Source organism: Amphiprion ocellaris, chromosome 9 (assembly GCF_022539595.1).
Source record: "Amphiprion ocellaris isolate individual 3 ecotype Okinawa chromosome 9, ASM2253959v1, whole genome shotgun sequence".
Classification (NCBI taxonomy): domain Eukaryota; kingdom Metazoa; phylum Chordata; class Actinopteri; family Pomacentridae; genus Amphiprion; species Amphiprion ocellaris.
Window position 1 is genome coordinate 26,595,585 of NC_072774.1, and position 26,919 is coordinate 26,622,503.

A 26,919-nucleotide genomic window follows, 5' to 3' on the forward strand; every position below is an offset into this window, starting at 1 on the left:
GCCTGCGATGGTTACTGAGGGAAGCGGACCCTATGAACACTGAAGTAGTCTGTCCTTGAACTACAGACTTCAGCAAACTCTTTATGTTGTATTCCGCCTATTGCAGAAGACATAACGTATAGAGGAAAGAGATGTGCTACTATGGCAGCATTTGATACAGCGAGACCAGGACATGACATGAGGAAGACAGATGCAGGGTTAGGGCAACAAAAAACAGTTAACGGAAGAATCAGAACTGATGAACTAAAGAGTTTAAGCATGTGACTATATGAAACAAAGACACTTTCTCATGACCGCAAGCAAAGTGGATGAAATTCCAAAGAGAAACTTAAACCCTGCCAAACTGAATCTCATACTGAACTAAATGCTTTTTTAGACTGCACTGTTGTCATCTTGGCACAAAATAGCAACAAAATGAAGATGTCATGGGGTTAGTCTACATGAGCCTGGCAGTGTAATAATTTAGGAAGTGACAGTCTAGACGGGAAGAAAGAGCGGATCAACGTTCTGTACTCCCACACCTATTCTGAATACAGACATGTCATGTGTCAAGTCTGAATGATGAAAGAATAATTTTTAACTTGGGAAAAATAGAACCAACACCATCTTCAACAATGGGGATGAGAATGTGTATCTGCTTAAAAAATATACAAATTTTGAATAAATCTTGTACATTTTATGGCTTCAATAGACATGAAAATGCTATTAAAGCAGCAGTCTGACATTTCAGCAGCAATCCAAGAATCTGTACTGTGTTTGGTTTTGTTTTAAACCAAATAGAACAGTGAGACCCAAGTATGTCTCCATACTGTAGATCCCCATGATGTGGCATTCACTGCAGCCTGTTGCTTTGGCAACAAGAGCATCAGGTGAATGACTGGAAAATGTCATTAACAGATAAACACCAAGGGGCCTGCTGTCCTGTTTGACACAAGGAGACTATGATTTGGATACCAGACAATTCTGCAAACAAAAATCACACTTCAATTTGAGATTCTACAAAGAAGACAATCTGAAATACTACATTATGGCCTCATCTCACTTTGGGAGGTAGATCAGACTCACTAGGAAACTTTGCTTTCCTATCTTAACTACAGACAGCAAAGGTACAGCAGGTTAAGGCATCAGTCAGGACAAACATGCAACAAGAAAAAATATAGATGAAAAAAGACAAACATTGTAATGTTTATCATGAGTTTGTAAAGTCTGTCACAGCAACTATAATCATAAAAATTTAATTTTTAATGAGTCAAGGATGCCTAAAGCATTTGGCATTCTGACAAGCCCATTCTAGCTCAGTGTAAAAGCCTCTGCTGGTTCACTGGAAAATGGTGTGAACGGAGTAGAATGTGAAATTTTATAAAGAGCATTCATGAATTTTCCAGTGTCCACTTTGTTAAAAGGTTGTACATAACTTGCACATAAGGACTAAGAGTTCAGACAGACTTTACAGCCAGATGTAAGAAAAATAGGCATATTAAAGTATTTCACATTTACTATGTTTGTGTAGGACGGTTTTACAAGTATGAGAAGGATTTAGATTATAATACTTATAAATTCTGTGACAAAGAAAGTCCATAATCAAAGAAAACAAGGTCTTGCACAACAACTTTTAGCCAATCACCAATTGTTTTGACCTGTAATGGAAGACGGTTACTCAGCAGACACCCAAGGCCAAAACCAAATTATGTATTTGTGTGGAAATTCTTTGATGGATTTGATCAAAACCTGTTCAAGTTCAGAAACATTTGTGTGGTGCTGAGACTGGCAGAGCTTGCAAAAATGTGATCAAAGGTTGTTCAAAAAACAAACAAACAACATACTAAAATAAATCGTGCGCTGCTCCATGAATAGAAATTGAAAGGCATAACAAATGTGACACTGATAGAAAGCTGCTCTCATGCATTAACCTGTCTGAGCAGCTACAGCGCCCCCTGTCCATGACTCACTGCAGCACCGATGGCAAAAGAATGACTGTAAGCGCCTGGGAACAGAGCGCCAATGATTGCCTCAACAGATGCAGCCTTTCCTTCCACCTGAACACCCTACATCAGCCCTCAAGGTAGCTGTCAGACATTCCCGCCATCTGATTAGTGTGTCACAGTAGCAGCATGCCATAGAGAGAGAGAGACAAGAACGATGTACCTCGATTTGTCTAACTCACTGTCTGTCTGCCTCCATCTGTCTCTCCCTGTGTTGCAGCAGCTCAGTCACACTGGCTCACTCTCATTTCCTCCGTCTCTCATTGCATGAGGTTGTTCATTCGCTGTTAATTCTCTGTTTCTTATCTTGCTGCTTCCCTCTTTGTATCTCTTTGTTTGTCTCTGCCCACCTCTCCTTGTTGCCTCACTTCTGTTACCCTGTTTGTGCCAAAGAAACAAAAAGAGACGGAGCGCAAAAGAGACCTTAAGTGTTCCGACTGATCCTACCAAGTAAGCAACAATTAAAGTGAACCGTTTGCCTTCAGTTTATTCCTCGAAACATAGCAAAATAAAGCCTGTTACTCACTAAGGTGAATAATGGCCTTCCTGCTGGCTGCCTCGAAACAAACAGCAGGCATGATTAATAGACTTACTTTGCATGGACATGTCCTGAATCATTACAGAAGCCCCAGACACTGACATTTCATTTTAATAGCTGCAGTATTAAAGGTCAAATCATCCCATCAATTAATTCTTAGTTCCTCTATGGCTAATAAGAACGAAGAATATGAAAAAAAACGTAATTTCTTGAAAAGCAAAGGGAAATGAAAGACGTAGAAATCCTGGTGAACAGTCACAGTCTTCTCAGACATCTTGTGTGCTACAAATCTTTAGCTCTGTACAGTAACATGGTGTCGTTTTCTACAACAATTCTCTGCAACTTGTCTGCAAGTAATTCTCCAGATAACAAAAAAAAAAAAAACTGGATGTCACAGACAGAGAAAAAACCAACCAGGGCAAACTTGGAAAAAAAAAAAAAGAACATAAATGAGAAATGGGGCAATCATTGGTTTCTCCACCATGTCATCTGCATTGTCATTCTGGTATATTTACATGAAGCCAGTTTGAGTACTGATTCAACTTACAGTGGATTTGAAAACTAAAATTTAATATCTTAAATGATAAAAGTGCCATTTTTTCCATCAGCCTTCTCTCAGCATCATGTCATGAATTGTTGTGGTGCAGCAACTTGTTTAAAACCAGCTTGTAGTTGACCCCCAACCCCAATCCTGACTGTTTTTCCCCCTCATAGAGTCATTAAATGCCATTTGGCCAAGTTCCCTGACATATGACTTTTGCTCTAGGCCATCTACCAAAAAGGTCTGATTGATGGAGCACTGCTGAGATGGGCATCCTTCTTTGCTTCAGGTTCTGTCTGATGAGAATTCTAAAGCTTTCTTAGTGACCACTGGGGTCGTATTCACCTCCCAGACCAGCTCTGTTAATCTATTTGACCCAACAGGCAAATCTAGGAAGAGACCTGCAGGTTCTAAATTTCCATTTCACTTCTATTAAGATCACTTTGCTCCTTAGAGCGTTGATGGTTTTATACCCTCGCTCTGATGCCTCAGTACAATTACATCAAGATCTACAGACATTCTTGAACGTCATGACTTGGTTGTTGTCCTAACATGCACTGTGAATTGTGAGTCTGGACATCTGTGTCCATTCAGTTAATTTCATTGCAGGTATCCTCAGTCAAGTTCTTCACACATCTGAGTTACAAACAGGAAGCATCTGACCATCACGTGAGGGCCACGGAGATTCAAGCATCTGAATAGTCTTGTAAATACAGTATATGTCAAAACCTTGTTACTATGGGTGATAGAGTGAAGCCTGATGGGCACAAATAGAAATTGTATCCATTTAACATGTAATTAGAAAAGTGTGCAAACGATAAAGGGGTCAGACTACTTTTTAAATTCAACTTAGGTCATCTAGGTTGGAGGTAACCCAGTCTAGAGATGATAAATAAAGCACAGCCATCTCATTGTTATTTCATGAAAACCTTTGTCCTTCTGTAATTTTAAGTTATTTTTTTTTTACAAATACAAGTGTCATAATGAATCAATGTTACCAAACCGTGAGATAAAATTAGAATGAGACATCAATAGGGTTCACTAGTCACAATATTTCCATGTATGCAATTATTACTTTCTGTCCTTCACCCTCATACCACAAGCCACTCAGTCTGGCAAAAAATAAATAAACAAATGAATTCTTTCTGATTTGACACTAGCTAGCAGCATAAATCTTATGCACTGCACATGGACCTTCTGCATTGTGTTTGCTGGATAAGAACAGACTGTATAGATTTAATCCACTTGACAGCAGCGGCACCACTTGTTCCATGACTACTGTGGATGCTTTAGGATTTCATTACAGGGCATAGCAAGAAATTAGTAATACTGTGTATAGAGCACAGGTTAGGAGTGACAGGTTTATGTTCTACTGGTTAAAACTATATGAGCTAACTCAAGTGACTCAGGAGGTTAAGTATGAGAGGTACATTTCAGGTTAAGTTGTTAACCTCTTACTATTTCAGTATTGATCTCTTCACATAAAAGACACTTATGATACATACAAGAAATCTAATCTATGCTCACCACTTCAGTCAAACAAAAGGCAGGGTTATGTGTTATTTCATGTATAAACTGGAATCTGAGATTCAGGGTTCTACCGACTAACAATTAGACGCTACAGCTCAGAAAGCAGCTCTTGTTGCAACACATAACAAACTGTGCATGTGTTATGTGCAATGTTTTGGTCAGAAATGTGGTCTGCTTTATGGGACAGAGTCTGTCCAATTAGAAATACTTGCAAATGGGACATCTGTCCTGCTAACCAATCCAACACAGAGCTACACAGAAGGAATGCGGATGACCACTGTGGAAATAAGTCAGTTTAACAAGACAGTTTTACAACCAATATCATGATTACAGGAAGTTATAAATGTCCGGTAGGGCAAAGCTCTGAATTTAGAGATGTACCTGAACGTTCATTTTAAAAGTTTAAAGAACTCAGAAGGTCTATATGAATGGTTGTTATTTGACTTAAACACGCAAAATTACTCGTAAGCTCAGTTTAGAAGCACGCTAATAACAATCATTTAAAAAAAATAAAATCAATCTGACTTGTATTGTTGTGCATCAGGACTGACGAGGAAAGAAGACTTTGTCAAAATTTAAAGGTCTATGCACATACTGTATGTTGGATTCCACATTTAACATTCAATGTGACATTTTCATTCACATTTGAAAACCCAGTGTGAGACTGGCAAACTTCAAAAGTAAAGCTGTGAGAAAAGGGGATAATTATTTGCAATAACTACCATAGTATTGGACTTTTGCATAATATGTGGCTGCTGAAAAACACCACACTTTTTGTAATTTTAAGTTTTCTGGAAAAAAAAAATCTAATCTGCTTATGGCAGGTGGGATTCAAAATGACAGTACAGAATCTTCACAAAAGGACTGAAAAAAAGATAGATTTTTTTTCTTTCTTTGATTGTCAGGACAACAAAACCTAAAATCTGGCAGAACTGTTAACTAGACTTCAAATACAAGACATCATGAATTACACAACAACAGTAGGAGGCAGGTTGAAATTGGCAACCTTCCATTAATGTTACAACTGACAAATATGAGCAAAAAAGCTAAACCTTTAGGACAAGAAACCAGCCTTGTTAACTGAAACAGACAATAAAACAAGACAATCTAAAAATCTCTCTCTGTCACTGCACTTTCACAGACATTAGCAGTCTGTGATTCAGTACATTTAATTTGAAAAAACATAATGGGCACATAAAAATGCCAATTTCCTAGATTTAGTTAAAATAGGTTTATGACAATATAGAAAGAGCAGTGTGGGAAGATAAAACCCTTAAATGAAACAAGTGTAAAGATTCAAAAGTAACCACAGATATACATTAGTCAAACAACAGATATGAACAGATGCTTTATATCTTTGCTGTGATGTTTTAAAAGCCTGTGGGGTCTCACTGATTTAGTTTGGTTGGACTGAGATTAACTCAGCCAGTCATAATTTTCTACCTCCTCATCTTGAAAACCTGTTTCATTGCTTAACTGGATATTTGGAATTGTTGTCCTGCTGAATCATGAAATGGTGTCCAGTAATTTTTGATGCATTGGGCTAAATCTGACAGAATGCTCCTGAATATATCTGCATCCATCCTGTTTCTTTAGTCATCAGTAAATTAAAGCAGGAGCTGCAGTCATATTGGCAGTCAAACAAGCCCAGCACATATCAGAACCTCCACCATGTTTTAGATGAGCTGGTGTGTTTTGGGTCATGCGTAGTTCTTTCGTTCTTCTTTACATAATTTTGATGAATACTGATTTTTGTTTTTACCATTCCTCAAAACTTTGCTCCAGATGTCTACGAGTTTCTTTTTTGATGATTTATTTATTTATTTGTTTTGCCGTGCAGCCTGACCTTTCTGTTTTTGTTTTTACATTATTTTTGGGCCATTTATGCCATTATTATAGTTGAAGAGAGGCACAAAAGGGGGAAAAAAGACGAGGAATGACATCCAGCAAAAGGCTGTGAGCATTACATGGGGTAGGTAAGCTACCAAGGTAGTAAGTAAGGTAGTAAGGTAAGTCTGACATGGGGTTTGAATCTTGTTAAACCATCATGGAAAGATGATAGATGTGCTGTGCTGTCATATAATGTAAATCACTTTCTGGTCAGTCCACCAGCTCATTTTCCAGTTTTCCTGTCGTTCTAGAATGGATCGAATCACTCATTTTGACAAATCAGCTACTCTGTTTAGCCTTACTATCACCCTCTGCACTTGTACTGTCCTCTTTGCTTCTCATTTAGACACACAACTCCACTTAAAAATAAAGATAAACTTTCAATCAAGTAAGAATGTTACTCATAATTTGGCAATACATTAATTCCGGTTAAATATTTGACCAATTGAAAATATATTGATCAATGAGGTATAAAATGAAGGACACACATGTCAGAAAACAAACTGTACGCAATCTGTAGCACCTGGTTGCATCTCACCCTACCAGGACGTTTCTGACATTTGTCGTCTACTAGCCATTTGTGATGGGAAAGTAACATGACTGACAACACCAAATGAGAAAAATACTATAGAAAAGAATAAGAAAAGTGTTTTAAATTTGCATCTCTAACACATCTGTGAGCTCTTCTGTGCATGAGTTAACGATAAAATGACACCTGTTCAGTTGCATGGTGTCACTTTTTTTTTTCCTATAATTACTTTTGAATCCTTGCAATTTGGCCACTATGCATTTAAGTGACTGTATCGCCCACACAGTTGTTTCCATATTGATGAAAACTGCTCAAGTTAAGGCTGGCAGTGTTTAATATCGTATGCATTATTGTATTTCAAACCAAATGTGGTGAAACAAAGAGCCTGCAAAATAAGCACTGTTCAAATACTTACAGTCTGAACTGTATCTGTAATAATAATAATAAGGTTTAGATGTCATTCAGGCAGGTTTGTCACACACTGATGTTGCTCTTCAGTTTGTCACTTCAATTTTGGCAATACAACTTAATGGAGTGATGCTACATTCAGTTTAACATCAACAGTTGTTGTCAAGCTTCAGACTGTCATCACTACCTACTGAGGTCATTCAAGCAAACACATAGTGAGCAGACCAGTTTATCAAAGACTGAAGTCGCACTCACAGATGTGATCCACTGCTGTACTGACACCTGTGCATGGCTTCTGATGTTTGTTTTTTCCTTTCAGGTATCTGTGCCTTCGATTGTGAAAGGCCAACATAAAAGCTTTTAAGATACAAATAAATAATAGTCTGCTTTAGGACATCATAATTGTAAGCTGAAAAACAGATTTGTCTCATTCTGTGGAATTACTGAATTGAAAATTGAAATCTATGAAGGATTTTGTAAATAATTTGTCAGCTAGCAATGCTGACATATCAGGCAGGAATTTATTAACCCCACATCCTTCAGACTAAATTGTTTCTTTGATTATAGGAAGAAACCTCCATACAAACCAATACTAAAATCAGCTACATGATACTGTGTAGGTCCTCTCTTGTGTCGCTAAAACAGCTCTGACTTTTCGAGACCTGGATTCCACAAGCTGTCTGAAGCTGTCGTGAGGTATCAGCTACCAAGATGTTAACAGTGAAACCTTCAAGGCCTGTGAGTTGCAAGCTGGTAATTTTAGCAGTGAGGTGCTGCTGAAAGAGGCCACTGCCATGAAGGTGTGTACAGGGTGTGCAATGTTTAGTTCAGATTCATCAGACAAGGGCACCCTCTTCCATTTCTCCACGGTCCTGCTGCTCACTTTAAGTAGTGGACAGTGGTCAGCATTAGTCTAGTCTGCAGCTATGTAGTCCTATATGCAGGAAGCTGTGATGCACTGTGTGTTCCGACACCCTTTTGCCACAGCCAGCATTAAGGGTTTTTAGCAAATTGTGCTACTGCAGCTCTTCTGTGGGACCAGACCACACTGGCCAGCCCTCGCTCCCCATTAGAGAGCCTTGGGCATCCACGATCCTGTCAATGGCTCATCAGTTGTCCTCCTTTGAACCATATACTAATCACTACACACCAGGAACACACCAACATTCCTTCCAGACTGAAGACATTCTCACTCATCAAGCCATCAGTGTGTGCCCCTTGTGTCAGCTTCAGCATGGAATGTCCACTTGTTGCTGAATGACCCACCAATCGAGAGGTGCCATTCTAACGAGATAATCAGTGCTGTTTACTTAAATCTGCCAGTAGTTTAAATGTTGTATCTTTTTGCTCCATATGCAAGCAGTACATACAGAATTCACAGAGAACGAACAACTGCCAAGATTCAAACCCAATGGTCATCCACAGTCAGAGGTAAACAAGCAATAATACTATTTCATTGGTGTGGAGTCTCACGGTGCTAGATGTGTGGTAAAGCAGCAGCTGTAGCTTTCATTAAAACTACATCAAGGGGACAACAAAGTCTGAAAAAATATTAGATTATTACAATACATAATAGTAGGTGCACAGTTCAGCCATGTTAAGTTTCCCAATAATGAAATAAGCTATTTTCTTTACAGCAGTAAAACCTTGATAGATGCATGGCTGCTGTTTATTTCGGGCTTTAGTTGAGTACTATGAAGATGGGATCACTTCATGAGGTATAACAAGAAAATAAGATACTATAGCCAAGTTACAAATCAAAAACAGAGCTTTAATCAATATATCATTTGATATGATCTTGTCATGCTAAGTGTACAACGACAGCAGCAGAGAGATCTCAGTAATGAGGACATTATTTTTTGCGCAGGGCAACGGTGGAATAAAAGACTCTCCTGCTCTCCTCTACTGTCCTTCGCATAAAACTTGAGCACAATAATGAGAGCTTCAACCAGACATTCTCAGGCATGAGGGACTGAAAATAATGTAAGTGCAGCACAGGGTGAGAGGGATAGTGAAAAACTTCAGAGCAAAGAGAATACATAGATCAATAGGGAGACACGCTAATCAGGTCCATCATGGGGTTGTCGCTTCTTTTCCATGTTAAAAATTCATTGTCGCTTTTGTCGTGTTCCCTTCTGAATTTCTGCCTTAATTAATTAATAGCATTAATAAATTACAGGCCTCTTTAATCTTGATCAAGGTTTCTATTTATAAATACCCCGAAAAAGGAAAAGAAAAGCTCAGAACGGGGGGTTGCCTGTCATTATGTTCATCTTCTTATTTATCCCATCTGAAATAACTCCTGAGCAAACAGCAAATTAACATACATTTAGAGAAAGGAAAGAAAAACAAGGAGAAGGAGCAAACAAATCTTCAAATGTTGCCATATGGAAATAAGCATCTTTCAGAAGAAGTTGCTCGAGGAGAGAGTTGGAAGCAGTGTGCTGCGTCTTTCTTGACAAAGTTAAACAAAGGGTAAGAAAACACAAGGTAAGAGAGCTTGTTTTTTTTCCCCCCCTCCTTCTCAGTGATTTTAGTTTTGGAGATAATTAATTGTGTAAGAGCAGAAGTTCTGCTAGAACACACTTTGGGCCTTAGAGGCACAGCAAAGACTCGTGGAATTATCATTTTCCTGGCGCCACACAGCACAGTCCCACATCGTGAGAAAATCCATCACTTGGAAAAAACAAAACTGTGACTAAAGCACAAAGAACAACACTGCTATTTAGGGGTTCGGGTTGGATCAGGAAAAACCCATCAAATTTTGAGCCATTTGTCTTTGTCTCATAGCAAGAATTAGTTGTGCTTTTCCTCCGTCTCTCTGAATGACAGGATTAGTTCCATGTGAATTTGAAAAGTCTCAGCAAAATATCCTCTCTCACTTCTTGCTTTGCAGATTTGTTCATGCTGCATCATCAGCTATGGCTCTTAAAACCTAATGACTTGACAAAACACCTAAATAATCTTTCAAAATGGCAAATGTGACTCCGAATAATAAATTATATCTGTGGTCAGGCTGTCCAGTATTCCTACAAACAATTCTGCAAATGTAGCAGAGCAATACAAACAACATAACCTTTTACTCAGGCAAACATCCATCTTTTGCAATCATCTTCTTAAATCTATTAAATCATAAATGACATGAGTTCAAAGGTTCCTACAGTACTGAGCCTATTAAGCTGCTAGAAAAAAAAACTACTGGTGCATGACTTCGCTCTAAAAAAATAACTATCTGTGCACTCAAACATGAAATATGTTAATTTAGGTCATTTACAAAGAAATGGTAGCTTGTACATTTAATATTTATAGTTTCCAGATTTATAGTGTCTCAGTGAAGGATGCCTGGTGTAGGGATTTCTTTGTGTAGCTCTCTGGTGGTTCCTATGTAGAAAACATTTACATATATTTATTTCCCTACAGGCTGACTATAAAACATTGGTAACTTGATAACCATGCTGCAAACCGTAATCATACATTCTCATCAAAATATTGATTCTACACAGCCACCTTTCTGACATCGTCAGTGCAGCTTCCATCTATAGCAGCTGCCTGAACCAACATCTCAGTAAACAAACACCTCAGTTGGGAGTGCTGCAGAAAGTCACACTGAATTGATCAACAAAAAAAAAAATATCCATATTTAATATATTTGCAATTTTAGCTAAAATCTTCATCGTGTTTCATAGTGGCAAAGCAGAAATATGTTCAGCTCACACAGCATTACACTAACCACTGCCACGGGGTTTTATTTCACCTTTCTCAGGCATCACTGACCACTAGTGCAGCAGTAAAATGTTGGAGAAACAAATGAAACGGAACATAGTGAGCAGCACAAAATTAATGTAGATTTAACAGTTTCTGTATTGGATTTTTACAGTAAAAACGTCCCACTAAAAAGAGCTGTTTGGTATAAATTGAAAAATGCCCATAAGGTTTGTTAAGTGACAGTTTAAATCTATTTCTCACCTTTAGCACACAACATGTCAACTCATAATTACTGAACATCAAATTTTCACTTGTTTAAACAGCAAGCATTTTATCACTACAGATATATATGAACAGTATTGTTTAATAATTTGGGGAAAATATCTAATTGTCATTTTTCTGACACACTATGATTAGATTTGCAATCTATTTTTTTTAAAGTTAAGCTTCAGTTCAATATTTACTGTGCGATAAATTTATTTTATTGGTGGCGCATTACCACAAGATGCTGTCAGTGTGACTTTCACACAGTGAGGACTACAGTTTCAACTCTGGGTCAGATACGCTACATAACATCCATCCTAAATTGGAGCCTTTGCAATTTGCTAATTGCATTGTGTCAAATTGTGATTTCAATTTGAAATACATTAATTATTCTGCCCAAATAAATAGCAAAATCTATGACCAGATATTGATAACTTGATAGTTGCTGTCATATAATCATAAGAAATCTATAAATATTTATGCATCTGTCAATTGTCATTATAGTCACACAATTACTGAGCCAATGTAAGAACTGCCATTTCCTTCAGTCATTTTTGAACTTTCACTGGACTCCTAAAAAGACATGATTCTGTCATGTTATGATTTATGTCACTGTGTTGCACACAATTGTAATTAAAAATGTACTAAATGTGTTGCATGCTTAGTTTCAGGTAATAATTAACTGTGAAAGACTTTGTACTGATTCTTTCATATGCAAAAAGGCTAACTGTTGCCATATTGTAAAAAGTTCTTACATCACCCAGCCCCATCATGATACTCAATAATGCAACTAAATAATTAAAAATAGTTTCAAATATTAAAACTGAATCTCATATAATATTCTGTCTACAGAAAATGTCTGAATTATTTCTAGGTTCAATAATTTTGTGTGAATAAATAGTGTTTTGGTGAGAAGCTTTATAGAAACCTTGAGCTTTGCCTTCAGCTATGTGTTGCACATAGACTGTATGGTTGCATATGGATCGGATTGGTGAAAAGTGCTTTTCATTGCAGTTTGGGCGCCATACAAGCTCCAATAAAACACAATCAAAGCAATGTTTCTTCATTCACAGGTTAAAATGTTGTCTGTGCTGTTTTAATTTGGTGTTGTTGGTCCTCTTTGTCCACTTTTACTGAAAAGCCCAACCAGGGATGGGAGTTGAAAATTAGCTTAATGCTATAAGCAATACATCAGATGTTTTCTATGTTAAATGCATGGTCCCTGATCAAATAAATATATACTCAACTGAAAGGACTTGCTTTAAGTCTTTCAAACTTCTCTGAATCTTTATACAATTTTATCTGCATATGAACCCCAGGAAGCTCTGCACTACTGCAATCATATCAGAATGAAACTGAACTCAAATTAACACTCTTTGGTTACTGAGGACAAGAAACACAAACATTTGAAGGTAACATAACAGCAGAGAAATTGCTAAAAAAAAAAAAAAAATTTAAAAATTTAAAAAATACAAAATAAAAGAACACTAAAGTATACACCTGTGCTGTGACGGGTTATCCTCAAAATCATGTTTCCTACGTTCAAAACAGCTATTGATTATTCAGTAAGAGATCTGTACCACCACAAAACCTTTTAATTTTAAAGTTTTATTTTTACGTTCTCTGGTTTTATGATCAATTCAAGGATGTTAAGGGGGAGGAAAAGGAATTAAGAAAAGCCTAACCTGGAAGATGAGACTCACAGTTGGAACACATGATGGTCGCACATTCATTTGTATAAATTAATTGCAATAAATTAAATGTATTATGAAGGTGCATATGCACATTTAAAGAGGACAGAGACAGAAGACGACAGAAGTCAAACTGACTCAGCAGCAAAAAAGCTGAATATCTGAAAACACAGAACTACTGAGAGCATCTTATTTTAAACTGGAAGCTCGTGCCTCACTTTTTTGCTTTTGTTTTACATAAACGAAGACATCATAAATTGATGCATATCATATGCAAACACACACCAGAGCAGCTGCTGTTCGGTTCATCTGCAGGATTTACATTTTCACCTGCAAACAAACTTTCCTTCAGAGCTGCGGTTTTTAAGTGAACGTCGAGTGGTTTGTTTGTTTTGCAGCTTCTGAAATTCCATCTACACAGAACCATGACAGCATTACTTTTAGTTTTGGCTGAAGAAAGTCTGAAGCTTTACGACGCTTTGATATTCACGCTAATCTTTTTGCTGGTAATATTATCAAACACGCGACGCAAACTCTAGCGGAAAGGTAGCTTAACGGCGTGTAAATTTCGTTGCATACCAAGCAAAAACAAAAACCAATAACAGCACCAGAGTGGACGGAGGAAACATAAGACAATAAAATAATCAAATGCTTACGAAAGTTATTCCTGGAGGTCAGACTTAAGTTTTGCGCTCTTCTACGCAGGTGAGACTAATCCTAACCCTAATTAGTGCTATGTGAGCTGTGCTGCGTTCAGGAATACTCGGAAATTTGGTAGTTATTTCGTTATGGGGACTTCAGAGGCGGCTTTTATTCTCATGTTGAACATTAGAAGATTTATATTGTTTCGAGACAAGAACATTTTAAAAATGAGACTAGTTATGCCGATTTATCAGAATTGCACAAGGATTGACAGTGTCAGAACATTTCAAGTTGAATGACAATGAAGTATACACGCCTAGTAATATTTAACAGCTAATAAATCAATGTCTGCCACAACTGGTTTAATAATGTATAATGTTTAATAATATTTTGCTGAAATCACTGGCACTAAAATGTCATCTGTTTCTGAGCCTGTGGGTTGTTGGTGAGGAGGAATATTTATTTATTTATTGTCACGTTGAACATTGGGACGAGGCTGTGATGCCTGAAATAACGGAAGTTTTAATATATAATGTTTTGCCAATTTAATAAAAACATTAAAATGTTGTCTGTGAGCCAGTGTGTTGTTGGTGAGGCTGAATATTTTGGTTCACTTCACCTTTAGGTAGTTGTGCAGCTTGACTGCTCATTTTCGCCAAGCTTCCCCAGAGAACAATGTGAATATAAAGACAAAGTCAAGGTCAAGAATTGCTCTATAATTGCTTCAAAGAGCATAATATATGAATGTTTTTGGCCTTTTGTGACACAAGTTGCAGGTGTGAGATCAGTAAGTCATGTGGAGTGAACCAGCAAGGTGGCAGCTTTTTATGAGGCTGACCTTGAAAACAGCATTATGCAACATAATCTTTTAAATATCTAAAGTGATTCAGCTGCTAAAGTATCAACAATGATTCATCTCTCCAATTATTTCTCTTCACTGCGCCTCTTCGCTATACATCCTCCATTGTATTAGCATTTGACCTCAGTCCACTTTTGCTGAAGTTGAGACACATGAATGGGTCTCTGAGTGTTTCACAGTGAAATGCTGGACCCCACTTTCACTTCTGACGGAGAATACTTGTGAATACAAGTGGATAACCAGACAATAAGATGTCTTAAAAGCAGCTTCTGACAGGTTTAAAAGCTGATGTGTGTATCCACATTTCTGTATCAGCTCAGCCCAGAGATAATCTTCTCATACTACACAGCACACTTATCTATAAAGAGTCAGTTTATTTTTCAGCAATTTGGTATGACAAGGAAAATGTGAAACCTTTGTGGCTTTTTTCCTTTGAAATCCAAACAAAGTGATTGATTTGAGAATGCAGGAAACATCTTGAGAATGCTGCAGCGCAGATTCTTTTTAAATCACGCACTTATGTGTGTTTTCACAATAAAATACTTTTATATTTACGGATATTTTATTAATTAGGAAAGTCAGTGATGATTGGCTTAAAACCTTCACAGTTAAACCAATTTGCAGGCTTTCAGGGCTGGACTGAGCTCATTTTGCCTAATGTGAAAACTTCAGAAGATATTCATTAATCAAAATACTTGAGCAGTGTAAGAGACGTAAGAAAATATTGACTCTTCATTATTTCTCATACATGAGTTTCCATCCTTCATGATACCTTATGTGCTTCAAAACATTTTTTTTATATAAATTTTTGAATCTTGCTCAGGTGTACAGAGTATTCTGTCAAAATCAAACACATCCTGAGCCAAATAGTTTTGTTAGAGACTAATACCAGGAGGGTATTCTTAAAAATGCAAAGACACATCGAAAAAATTTCCTACAGCACTTGAATGTCAGGCTTTTGTGAGAAACCAGAAGGCACAGCGAGTAAACAGTTGTTTGCCTGTTCAGTGACGAAGGTAAACAAGGAGAAATCTTTGTGTTTGATGTTCATGTTTTTCTACACCCGTCTCCTCCAGTGAAGCATTTGAATAAAGGACGGTGGCTACTGAGCTGACCCGAGCATCGCTGGAGCCAAAACAGCAGGCCCATTCAGGAGTAAATGCAGGGATTTTGCTTAGAGCTTTCTGGCTGATAGCTTTCTTTTCTTTGGAGTATAATGACATGACTATTTAAGGTGTTTTTCATGAAAGAAACAGATTTGCTTTTTTTTAAAAAGGAAAGATTTCTTTTCAGGGTTTTGTTTTGCTTGTATTTTGACAACAACTGAGGAGAGAGAAAAAGGGGATGACATGCAACAATGGGACACTGCAACCTCCAGAAACTTTTAATTCTGCCTTTGTTGAAGAAAAACAAAACACTAAATGCATTTTCACGTGTAAAATTCAAATGGGAATTTGCATTAAGGCGACGGTTAACTTCTACGTATAACTGAAAAAAGTAGACAGATAGTGAGACTTTTCTGACATCTGCCTGACAGAATAAGCAGTCTTTGTCATGTGTACATTAAAGAACTTCCCATCAGAAGTGATCGCTGAAGGCTTCCTTCCCTCACATCTTTTCCGTTCCTGCCTGCCAGCCTTCAAACACACTTTTTCAAGCTGCGTAGCTTCAGGGCTGCTTCCTTACCTCGTCCTGAAGTTAGCCGGGTGTGGATGCCCATCATACAAAGATAAAAAGTCATATTCCTCCTCCACGGCGAAAGATTGAAAAACTATATGAATCCTGGTCCCCTCCTCTGCAACAATCACCCAGGTACAGTTCGCTCCATTTGGATATCCATACGGAAACCCTGGGCTTTCTATCGTCCCATTCCTCCCTTTTAAAGTGCCTCCACAAGTGTGGATAAAACCTGGAGAGAAAGAGAAAATCAAGTCATTATTAAATGCATATAATGAGTGTGATACTCTCAGCTGACAAGAGAAAAAGTAAAATGTTTTACAACACAGGAAATGAGGAAGTAAACTAAGTGTCATTACAGAAAATGTATTTCATTTTGACAAACTTTGCTTGGTTAAAGCATCCAAGCAGCATTAAATAAACTGAATGGCTTTAACATTTTTAAACAGACACTATTCCGAACCACATTTTATTGCAACAACTCCATGCAGCCTGTAAAGTTCAGGTGCAATATTTCTTCAACGGAGAACAAATTGTTCGGAAAATCTGCATTGTTCTCAGCTGGCAGAAGTTGTGAGGGAAACCTGGCAACCAGCTGACTAAGAGCCAAGATTTGTGTTTCCATTTATGTTTTATGTTACCCTTCAAATAAAAAAAAAGAAAAAGCTGCAACACCTGCTGCTGTAATAGCGCGAGAAAAAAATGCATAATTAAGGATGTTTTATCAAACACAAAGCTTCTGATGTGTCATTACTGCCACATATTTTGTAGATTTGCAGAAAACTCCAGAGACAACAAGCAGGGTCTTCCAATTTGGTACCTCAAGCTTTTAACAGTCACCTCGCGCTAGATAAATCTCTGCACTTTAATGCACCTGACTCACTGAAAATCAATACCTCTGACATATCAGGTTAAACATTAGGCCCCACCATCACCGTCAAACTACAATAATCTGCTCGGCTTAACTTTATGGTGTTGATGTAAATGAGCATGTGTGTCACAGCTAAGTGACCTGACATACAAAAACATCATCTGTCAGGCATTAATGCAACACCCACTTTCCCACAATCACACCTTCCATGTTCCCTCCACACTCCCACAAACAGTACATGAACATGCTCAGTGCAGAAAAAGAATGCCCTTTTTATTTGAGGCTATCTTGCATGTTGTCTAATGAAATGCAAGCCTTAATTAAGATGCGTGGTTTACCCCCCACAATTTACTCGTAGTGTAATTAGCTTTTCACACTTGGTAGGTAAAGGATGTTTTGCATAGTGTTGGTTAATGCACACTTGCTGCAGTATGGGAAAGAAAAGCAAAACACATGGCTCACTTGGCAGCTTCTGCAACTCAAATGGCCTCAAACTAGACAGAAAGTCGTAATTTTTCCCAATAATATGTCCGCCTTGATGTGAGCAAACAGTCAAAATGTTAAATAGTGAGACAAACTAACAATTAATTTCCCTGTTGTCAAGCTGTTTCATTTCATTATTTTTTGACGAAGCCTGGCAGCTGTTTGCTTCATTTAAAAAAAACAATTCTGTTATCACATACACAATAATCCACTGGAAGTTTTCCACAATCTTTACTCATGTGGGTCCTGACCCAGAGTCCCTGACAGAATGTGAACATCTTCAGCTGTTTTTCAGATAACTGACACCAACTCAGACCAGTTCACTCCTCCTGTATGCTGTGATTACGAGGCCTCACCTTCTTATACAAATTATAAGCACAGTTCGCTCATACATTTCTATACATAACCTCGTGTCTGCCACTCAAAATACCACAAGGGAGAAATTCTCACTGAGGTTTGTGGCATGTCTAAGTTGCAATTATTTACGCCATCGCCGAGAAAACAGGGTAATCAAGGCAAATGTGCACCTCTGATGTGCCGCCCACAGGGTCAGCGTGGCGCCACCCGAGACATGGTGCATCACAGCGTCTTTCAGCTCCTCTTGGGAATATCCAAATAACCAGAACAGCACTCATCTACGATCCAACAAAGTTGTGAGGCTAAGTGGCAAAATTAGGGATTTTTGATGTCAGATGAGAAACTGCAATTTCACAGAATGGCAAAGAGTCTGACCACCAAGTAATAGAGTATTTGTTATTGCTAAAATCACACTTTTGATATTTAACTAACTGAAATGTTCTTAAAATGTTCATGTTGTTAGATGTTTGATCTCCTATTTTTGCATTTCCAACAATAAACCTTATGAGTGCCTGTGTAAAAAAAAAAAAAAGCTAAGAGCTAATGAAGAGCACTTAGAGACCTAATGTCACCCACATTGACTCTTACAATGGCCTTGAAAAAGAAATTTGAGGAAGACTTTTCCATTACCGAAGGTGATCCCACCTACAGTTGTGCTGTTGTAGTTTAGACTGAGTTCAGACTTAATTCATTTCAGTCAAATGGGGGGATTAGATAATTATGAGGCCAGAAATGCATAACGTCACTATTAGAATACTGATGTCCGACTTTATTTTCCTTTGAAAGTCACCTCATGCATTCTGATGAACATAATTATGAATACATTTTACCCCAATTCAATTTTACCTGGCCATGACCACAGAACAATGCAGCCATAGCAAATAACATCAGGATAATAATGCTCTGCAACAGTCTGAGACGCCGGATCATTTAAAGGGAAAGTGCAAACAGTTACGTTTTGTTTGTCTAAAGGGGCGTTCAGTTCATTATACATATGAAGTTTAGTTTGTTTGTCATAAAGGAGTACAACCATTACTAATACAAAAGTAATCCAAATGATTTCTTAAAGATTGTCTTGGTCTGGGCTTTGGCCCTAAACCTGCCTCTGTTATATACTGGTAAAATTTGAAGGAAGTAGTCATTTGAAAGATTCTTTTATATTGCATTATGGGGAATTCCATTGTATAAGTCAGTCTGTCACTTTGATGTTGACTATTTCTTTTATTTATTTTTTTTCACATCTGTCCTCTGAATTCCCTAGTCTTGCGACAGTCATAGAAAAACTGTGACTTATGACCTTCTGAAATACAAAAACATCTTTTCCTGTGGTCAGTTTTAATCTATTGCAACAGAGGAAAGCCTAAAAGTACAAGAGTGACAACACAAAGCTCCTTCAACTGGCTACTTTCAAATGGTTCTTTGTCTGTGGCAGAAATTTAAAATCTGTATTTAATAAGTTAAGAACAAAGCTTCCCCAGACTGAAACCTCATTCCACATACAGCCCTGAAGTCTATCTTTAAACACACATAGTTTTGAAAGCAGTCATCAGCTTGAACCACAAAGTTCTCCAAAAATAAGTAAACATATAAGTAATTGATTATGAATAGATGATTAGCATATAAATAACTGATAACCGACGAGCGTACAGCCGAGTTTGTTTTTCTCCTTCAGATGTGACTAGAGAATTATTACCAACACTTGATGTCATGTCTGCTCGAGTGAGATTGTTAATACAGCCGAGTAAAAAATACATGAAACCAGAGACATTCAGTTTTAATTCGAACCACATAAGATTGCAAATCAAGTAAAGTAGACTTGAGTTGTGGCGAGGTCACGGTGTACGTGCAGCTAACCACTGCAGGATACAGAAAAAGAAAATCTTGTGTTGGACTCAGACTGATAGAATTTAAAAAAGCAGAAGTATTATTGGTTTTTGTTGATGCTGGCTCTCCAGTATCTCCTGTATTTTAACTGCAGCAGACCTGCACCCATCGAGCCCAATTAGCCCCTGAAATATTTTGGTGTTTGTCAACCATTAGATGACTAATGTTGCCAACTATTCAGGGTGATGCTGTTTGTGTGAACTGCTTAGCCGTGTTTGTGTGCTTGATTGTCCTGATGTCCTGGGGACGACAGAACAGATGCTCATTGCCAAGATATCCGTTTGCCTCTTTCCATGTCTCTCTCACACTTGCTCCTCCTCAGATCTATGCATTCCTTTCATCCTTCATTATCCCCCTCGCACCATCTGTAGTTTGCCATTTTTGTGTTCCTCAACCTCTTCTTTTTTCATCCTCTGTTTGTCTAACTCTTCTTTTTGTATTCATGGCCTCACCAGCCAATTGTCTGCAGAATTTCTCTTTACATCTCTTTCCCTCCCTGTTCTGCCACTCTACCTCTCGCCCACATATCCACAGATCCCTCGTTTTCTTTTTTCTAAAAGCTATCTGTTATAAATTGGAAACCGTCTTTTCAATGCTGTGAATCATACATGCTTGTAATATGTTAAGCACTGTCAGCTCCATAAAAGCTGTATCTATAAAAAAAGAGCGTTGCAAACATTCATCTTGATACTTCAAAAGAAAACGCGACAACAACACGTGCTTCCTTGTACAGGAGAGAGGACATGCACTAAATCCATTTATCACTTAGACCTACAGTCTGTCTTCTTTGAATTCTACTGTCACCACTCAGTTGCATGCCCCGACCTCCATCATCACTTCAATTGTGAAACACAATCCCCAGAGCTTTCTTCTTGCCCATGTAAGGGCCATGCTGCAGCGCTGCCCATAAATTGTGATGAGAAACCAAATTACCAACATGCTGTGATTGCACAGTGGGGAAAATACGGTTCAGAAATATGAATCAGTATCATAACGTACAAGTCTGGCAGAAAGAGGAGCCTCAGCAGGAGCCAGGCAGCCTGACAGACAGCCCAAGAATGGTCCCAGCTGTTCCTCAAATAGTTACATTTAGCCCTGGCCTTTTGGATATACACACAAATATGATATTTTACCACAACACCACACCTCTGATGCTGAAAACAGATAGTTACTTGCCGAGGAGAAACACAGACTGAAAAATGACTGTTATCCTCCACTGTGATGAAATTTCTGAGGGAGTTTATCAGTCTGAATTGTATTTGTGTGTGTGTTTGTGCGTGACTGCATACATATTTATACATGTTGTTGGCCTCCACTAATGCAAAGGGTGAGAGCAAACTGCTGAATGTGATCTCTCTTCCTGCACTGAATACAGAGATTTGGGGCAAAATGAACCAGTTAATGAACCACAGTGCTGCGTGGATGGAAAATAAGATTGATTTTGTAAACAAAATACATTATGCATCATGGAGGGTATCCTATTATTTTCAAGGCCTAAACAAATTTGTAGCAGGCTAAATGGGTTATTTAAGGTTCACTGTAAGCATGGAAGAAAATGAGAGGCAGCATTTTGACCATCCAGTACATGAACTGGTGTATAAAAGGGATAGGTGCATCCTAAAAAGTAAACAGCCAATATGTTGTTCTCCACCATTATCACAGATTTGTATTGGGCCATAAAGAGGAACGATTATGGGCAGCAGGAGAGGGGAGGAGCAGTCATTTACTGCCATCCAAATTATTATGAGTGACAAACAGACCGCTGGGTAACGGATGATTACTGATAGGGGTGAAAGATTGCCCATCCCAATTGACTTTTTTTTGTTTGTGTTTAAATGGACCATCATTAAACAGGCTTGGAAAATACACAATTACTGACTGACCTGCTTCTTTCAGACAGTTGCTTCAGGATCCAGCAGACAGATTTACCTGCTGTTCTGCTGTAAAACTGGTGGATTCTGATGGGAAGCTGCAGCTCTTAGTTTGGCAAATTTATTGTGTTCCATTTACTATATTGCTGTTGAAGTGTATTAACTTTATCTGCTCTCTATTGTGCTGTATTTGTATTTTATCGACTCTGTATTGTCCCTGGTTGATGTGGCAGCCGGAACAAGACGATAAAGTTTATCTAATCTAACAAAATCCTGCGGCTCGCAGCAATCCATGTGATATTGAAATGAATGTTTTCCCCATCCTAATTAATGACGTTCGGAAAACTGCCAATTAATCAAATGTTGCAGCGCCCCCTTCGGCATCACTCAGCATAAACGTCTTCCATTACGAAAGTGAATTTGCATTTTATTCTCAAAGTCGTTTCTGGGTTGGAAACTAAAGATTTCAGAAAAACAAACTGTAGCTCAATCACTTGTAAACACATTAAAAAGTTTGTTCTTTGGTTCTTCGGTTGACAGTCAGCATGTGAGGACAAACAAACCAGCTCCAGTGGGTATTCTAAGGGACGATGCTTTGAAAAATCTGCAGCGTCCGAGAAAAGAATTTAACAGTATCAAAGTTGTATTATTGTATTACAGACATTTGACAGATGCTTTGGGACAAAGAGACTTACATTTTATTCCCCCACATACACACATCTAGTTCTGTAACCAGTGTGAACATGTCATGAGCTGAAGCTGGGCGAGATGAAGCGATTTCATCTTTCTTTCAAGCTCTGACAATTATAAGACAGTTTAAGCCCAATTACTCCTCGTTTCCTTAAAGAGCTCCGCTTTTCAGTGAGAGATACCCTACTGCAGAGTGCTATAATTCATTAAGTTCTTATTGTATATAAATTGGTGCCGTGTTGAGGTTTCATTTACAATTGTTTGTGACTTTATTCAGCAGAGCCTGCAACTGTATACAACAGAATTAAGAGCACAACTGTGCAATATCCCGTGAGTGTGCTCTGATTCAAAATTGCATCACTGCTCTATAATTTCATTCCTTTGGAGTTGAACAGTAGAACATTTGCTCTTGTGTTAAATTAAAAGCCAAAGATTTACTATATTAAAAAATGCAGGCCCCCACAGTAGATCATCAATGTAACATTAGCCAGTAAATGCTTCATTGTTGAGATTCAAGTCTTGTATTTTTAAAAATACTTCATATGTCCATCTTTATATGTGATGACAGATTCAGTCCTTGTCCGCACTGGAAGATATCACATCTTCCGAAAAATTCTGCCAGTCTTCGGGGACTTTTTTTTCCCCTTCACCTGCTCGTTGCTTCAGGGGCTGTGTTGCTCTTGCTTTCTTTGTAAAATACCCCAAAGGTGTTCTATTGGATTCAAGTCAGGCAGTTCACTTGGCCTGGTCATAGTTTTCACTTCTGTCTTCTCTGAAAACTCTTGACTGAGTTTGGCAGTGTTCTTTGGATCATTATCATACTGGAATATTTCAATTCTGCCAATGGTCTGCAGACTAAGAAACATTCTGTCAGCCAGTATTTTGATATATCAACAGACATTCATGTATCCATGCATAAATGTCACATCCCAAACATCTTGTGCATCTTATCATCACCCTCCAAGGTCCATGCTCCACTGTCAGGACTGTAGTATCTATTCAGTGTGGTTGTTGTGGCCAGGCTCATTGTAGAATTTCTCTTGTCTTTGCATGTTCTTTGGTAAAGTTTAGTCTTGCAGCTTTGTGCCAAAGAGTAAGCAAAGCTCCCTGGATGCCATCTGTAGTAGCTGACATTAAGCATTGCCTTTCGCACTGTCTGAGATGTCACAGGAACTCTAATTTCCTTTAATGACCCCTGTGCCAAGTTTGCAGCTGCAGCTCTCATTGGTGGTACCATGACTCATTCTACACCTTATGATTACTGCTGCAACTGTATTTTGGCTGATACTTACTTGGTAACCAATCTCCCTCTATCCTTTTCCATCTTTGTAAAGTCTCAGTCAGATTTTTCTGTTATTCTGGAAATTGTTTTCCATGTGTAGCCATGATGCATTTAGTGGGTAGAAACGGTCTGTGACTCCAAAACTGAGAAGGTTCTGGTGTTCACAGATCACTTTATAATTATGTTAGACTATTCAGAAATCACTGAGAGTCAGAGATCCCAAAAAAAAATTATCTTTCATATGATAAGTAACTTGATAGATTCTCTGACACCAACTCTAACAATGGAGCAAAGTGGTTTCTTGCTCCTGTTGTGATGGTGGAGTTAAATGAGCTGGAGTGCATCAACTCATCCCGTGACCTACACCTCACACCAGCTGCTTTGGCTTCAAACAAAAACCAAGAGGACATTTTAAATTGAATGTTGTTGAATGTGTCTTTCTGCATTTTTTGTGTTCTTGCATTGTACATAAAGTTAATTCATAGGCTTTAATCACTGTAGGATTAGAACAAAGATTAGGTGCTGTATATGGTCTAGAGCTGGACTGAAGATGGGGTTGTAAATGTCCACAGGATTTCAGAATCAGGCTAATTCCTGGGTCGGTCTTCTGTGGGTCAGACACGGAAGAATCTGGGATGCCAATGAAATCACAATATGAGGGATAACTTCCTTAAGTATCTTGCGCTACGGCACCTCAGAGCCATTGTTGAAGAGTTTATTTGTTGAGAGAGAAGTGAATCTCCTCTGTTGGCCAGATATTCCCAACTGGCACACAGAACTTTACCCTGTAAAAACTTCTGCTCATCACTAGTGTTACGTTTCCTCCTCCCAGAACACAACACTAGATATTTAATGTCATAAATGGGGAAATGAACAAAAACTGCACACTCAAAATGAGGTTAATATTAAAAATGGAAGTCACTAGTATAGAATACCTTGATTCTCTCATTCAGACACTCAACCTTAGTATTCCCAAAGAACACCAACTGATGGTGCTGAACCTTCTGAACCACCCTGCCCATCTGAAGAATGCATCAAAAACCCTCTCTTTATACATACTTCCAGCTAGGCTGATCATCAACAGCCCACAGCTGAGCTCTACTTCACAGGTGCAGCTGATCTACCTATATTCTTGTATCTACCTCACTGCCATATTGCACCTACTTTTCATCCACATGTGGACTATATATGACATATTTGCACTAGTATGTTACTAAGCTGTGTTTTTGTCTCTTTTTTATTTTTATTCCTATATTACCTGCTCTAGATTTGTATTTATATTTATCCCTATTTCTTTATTACGTCATTGTTGCACTGCCTGCTCTACGTGCCTTTTTAATTGCCCCCTGGGGACAAATAAAGTTTCTTGAATCTGAATCTGCATCTGATGATCAGGGTAAGCTGAGACCTGTTTTTTGTTCAAGAAAAAAACACTTGATTGCGAATAAGGCTGTTTTTCACGCCAAATGTTTTTTGTTTGTATCATATCCTTTGTCTGAAGACTTTTAGGTTACGGATTACAGAGGCCCATGGTGTGGGAAAGTTCTCATGAGAATATTATTTACCCCTCCCCCATGTCACATTAGCACCAAAAATGGAAAACTATGGTCAGTCTACTCACTTCAACAACAAGGTAGACGTGCTGCTAAGAGTGTGTCCCACCAGACACACAGTCAGCCATGTTGAAGACATAAAGTCATTATTTGAGTTCTTTAAATAATCATCAATTTAAAATATTGTAGTTCAGATGATAATTTCAGAGAGGAGGCATGTATAATTGGAAAGACTTGGATGTGATCACCTCTCAAGCCTACATTGGCTTCCTCATTCTGGCAGGAGTTCACAAGTCAAGGTATTTCCCACATGCCCTCACTATGAGAAGTATCATGGAAGTAGTTGTTTTCCCCACTCTCCTGTTATGTATCAACTCAAAAGTATCAACTCTGCACCTGCAGGTGTGAGGATGTTACAAACAGACAGGTTTTACAGCTAAAACTGCTTGGGGTCAAATTTACCCCAGAGGAACACCAATGCATGCAATATATGTTCAGCACAATGAAAAAATATCATGATAATTTTATGCTTCATCAGTTGTCACCATCAAATTAGGAAAAGTCATGAAACATGAAGCAAAAAGTCAACTATTATTTTTTGAATGATAAACACTGAATGAGGTTGAATTGACCCCAAGGATAAGAGGAGGGTTAAACAGTATTTGTTTGTAACTGCTTGATCAATATTTGTGCGATATGTCTGTCACTGAAATAAGAAATGCTCTTTTAAGATGTATTTTTACACTGATTTTTTTGCTCAAAGTTACTTTTGTAATGTGTTGAATACAACACTTTTTTTTAAAAATGCAATTTCGATCCCCATTTTTTTCTATATGGTTGTAGCCTATATACATTTTATGTCTAACTAATTAATCCTGTCCCTCAAAAATACATTTCTCTACAACCAAACAGACTTCCCAATGCCATTTTGAAAGAAACAAGTTGTTAAGTGTTCTCTGAGTTCTCCTCCCACAGGTTTGAGCCCAGTACAGGAGGTTCACCCACTGGTCAAAGGTTCACATCCTGTGTGGGAACAATAGTCTTAGATTTAAATTTCATTTTAACTTGCTGTTTGCTTAACTTTGGCACCAGAACTACTTGGTTGTATTTAAAAATCTAATGTAATGCAAATAGCTTGTATTAAAATACATATTTTTTGCAAGATGTTTGAAGCTTTTTCTCTCTTTTTGGGACACCTGGATGACAAGGCCAACCTTGTCTGATATATATGATTGGTTGGCTGAAAAGGAGCAAAAGTAAAGCAACAGAATAAACAGAGAATGGAATGAAAACGTATTGATATTTGCCAAAAACAGCTCCTTCTTTTCACTTACTTTTGGCATGTTGTGTTTTCTTTCTCTGCTCAACAATCCATTACCTCATGAATGATTGCAGTGTTTGCTTAGTCAAGGACGTGTCTTGCTTCGGATGGCATTTCATCATCATTCACAATCATGGCCATATCACAAACAGAGAGGTGGGCAACAGCACCACATCTAGCTGTGAAAGTTAAAGCACAAAAAAAGAAAAGCCTGCATTCATTTGCACCCGACCTTAAAGGTGAGTCAGCCAGTATAGAGATATCCATCACTGAGGCTTGGTTTCAGAGCAATGACTGTAACGACGGAGCTCTTACCAAACAAAACAAAGGTCAACAAATATCCTGCTAGGC

General features: G+C 38.1%; 1 protein-coding gene across 2 annotated transcripts in view; it reads right to left on the reverse strand.

The window, feature by feature from the left end:
- Window positions 1–26,919, reverse strand: part of LOC111562513 (CUB and sushi domain-containing protein 3) — a 233,827-nt gene that overhangs the window by 199,036 nt on the left and 7,872 nt on the right. For both annotated transcript variants that reach the window (XM_035943940.2, XM_023261087.3), the window contains exon 2: window positions 16,266–16,488. In XM_035943940.2, coding sequence (XP_035799833.2) covers window positions 16,266–16,488 — 223 coding nt within the window. The remainder of the gene's footprint in view (window positions 1–16,265; window positions 16,489–26,919) is intronic.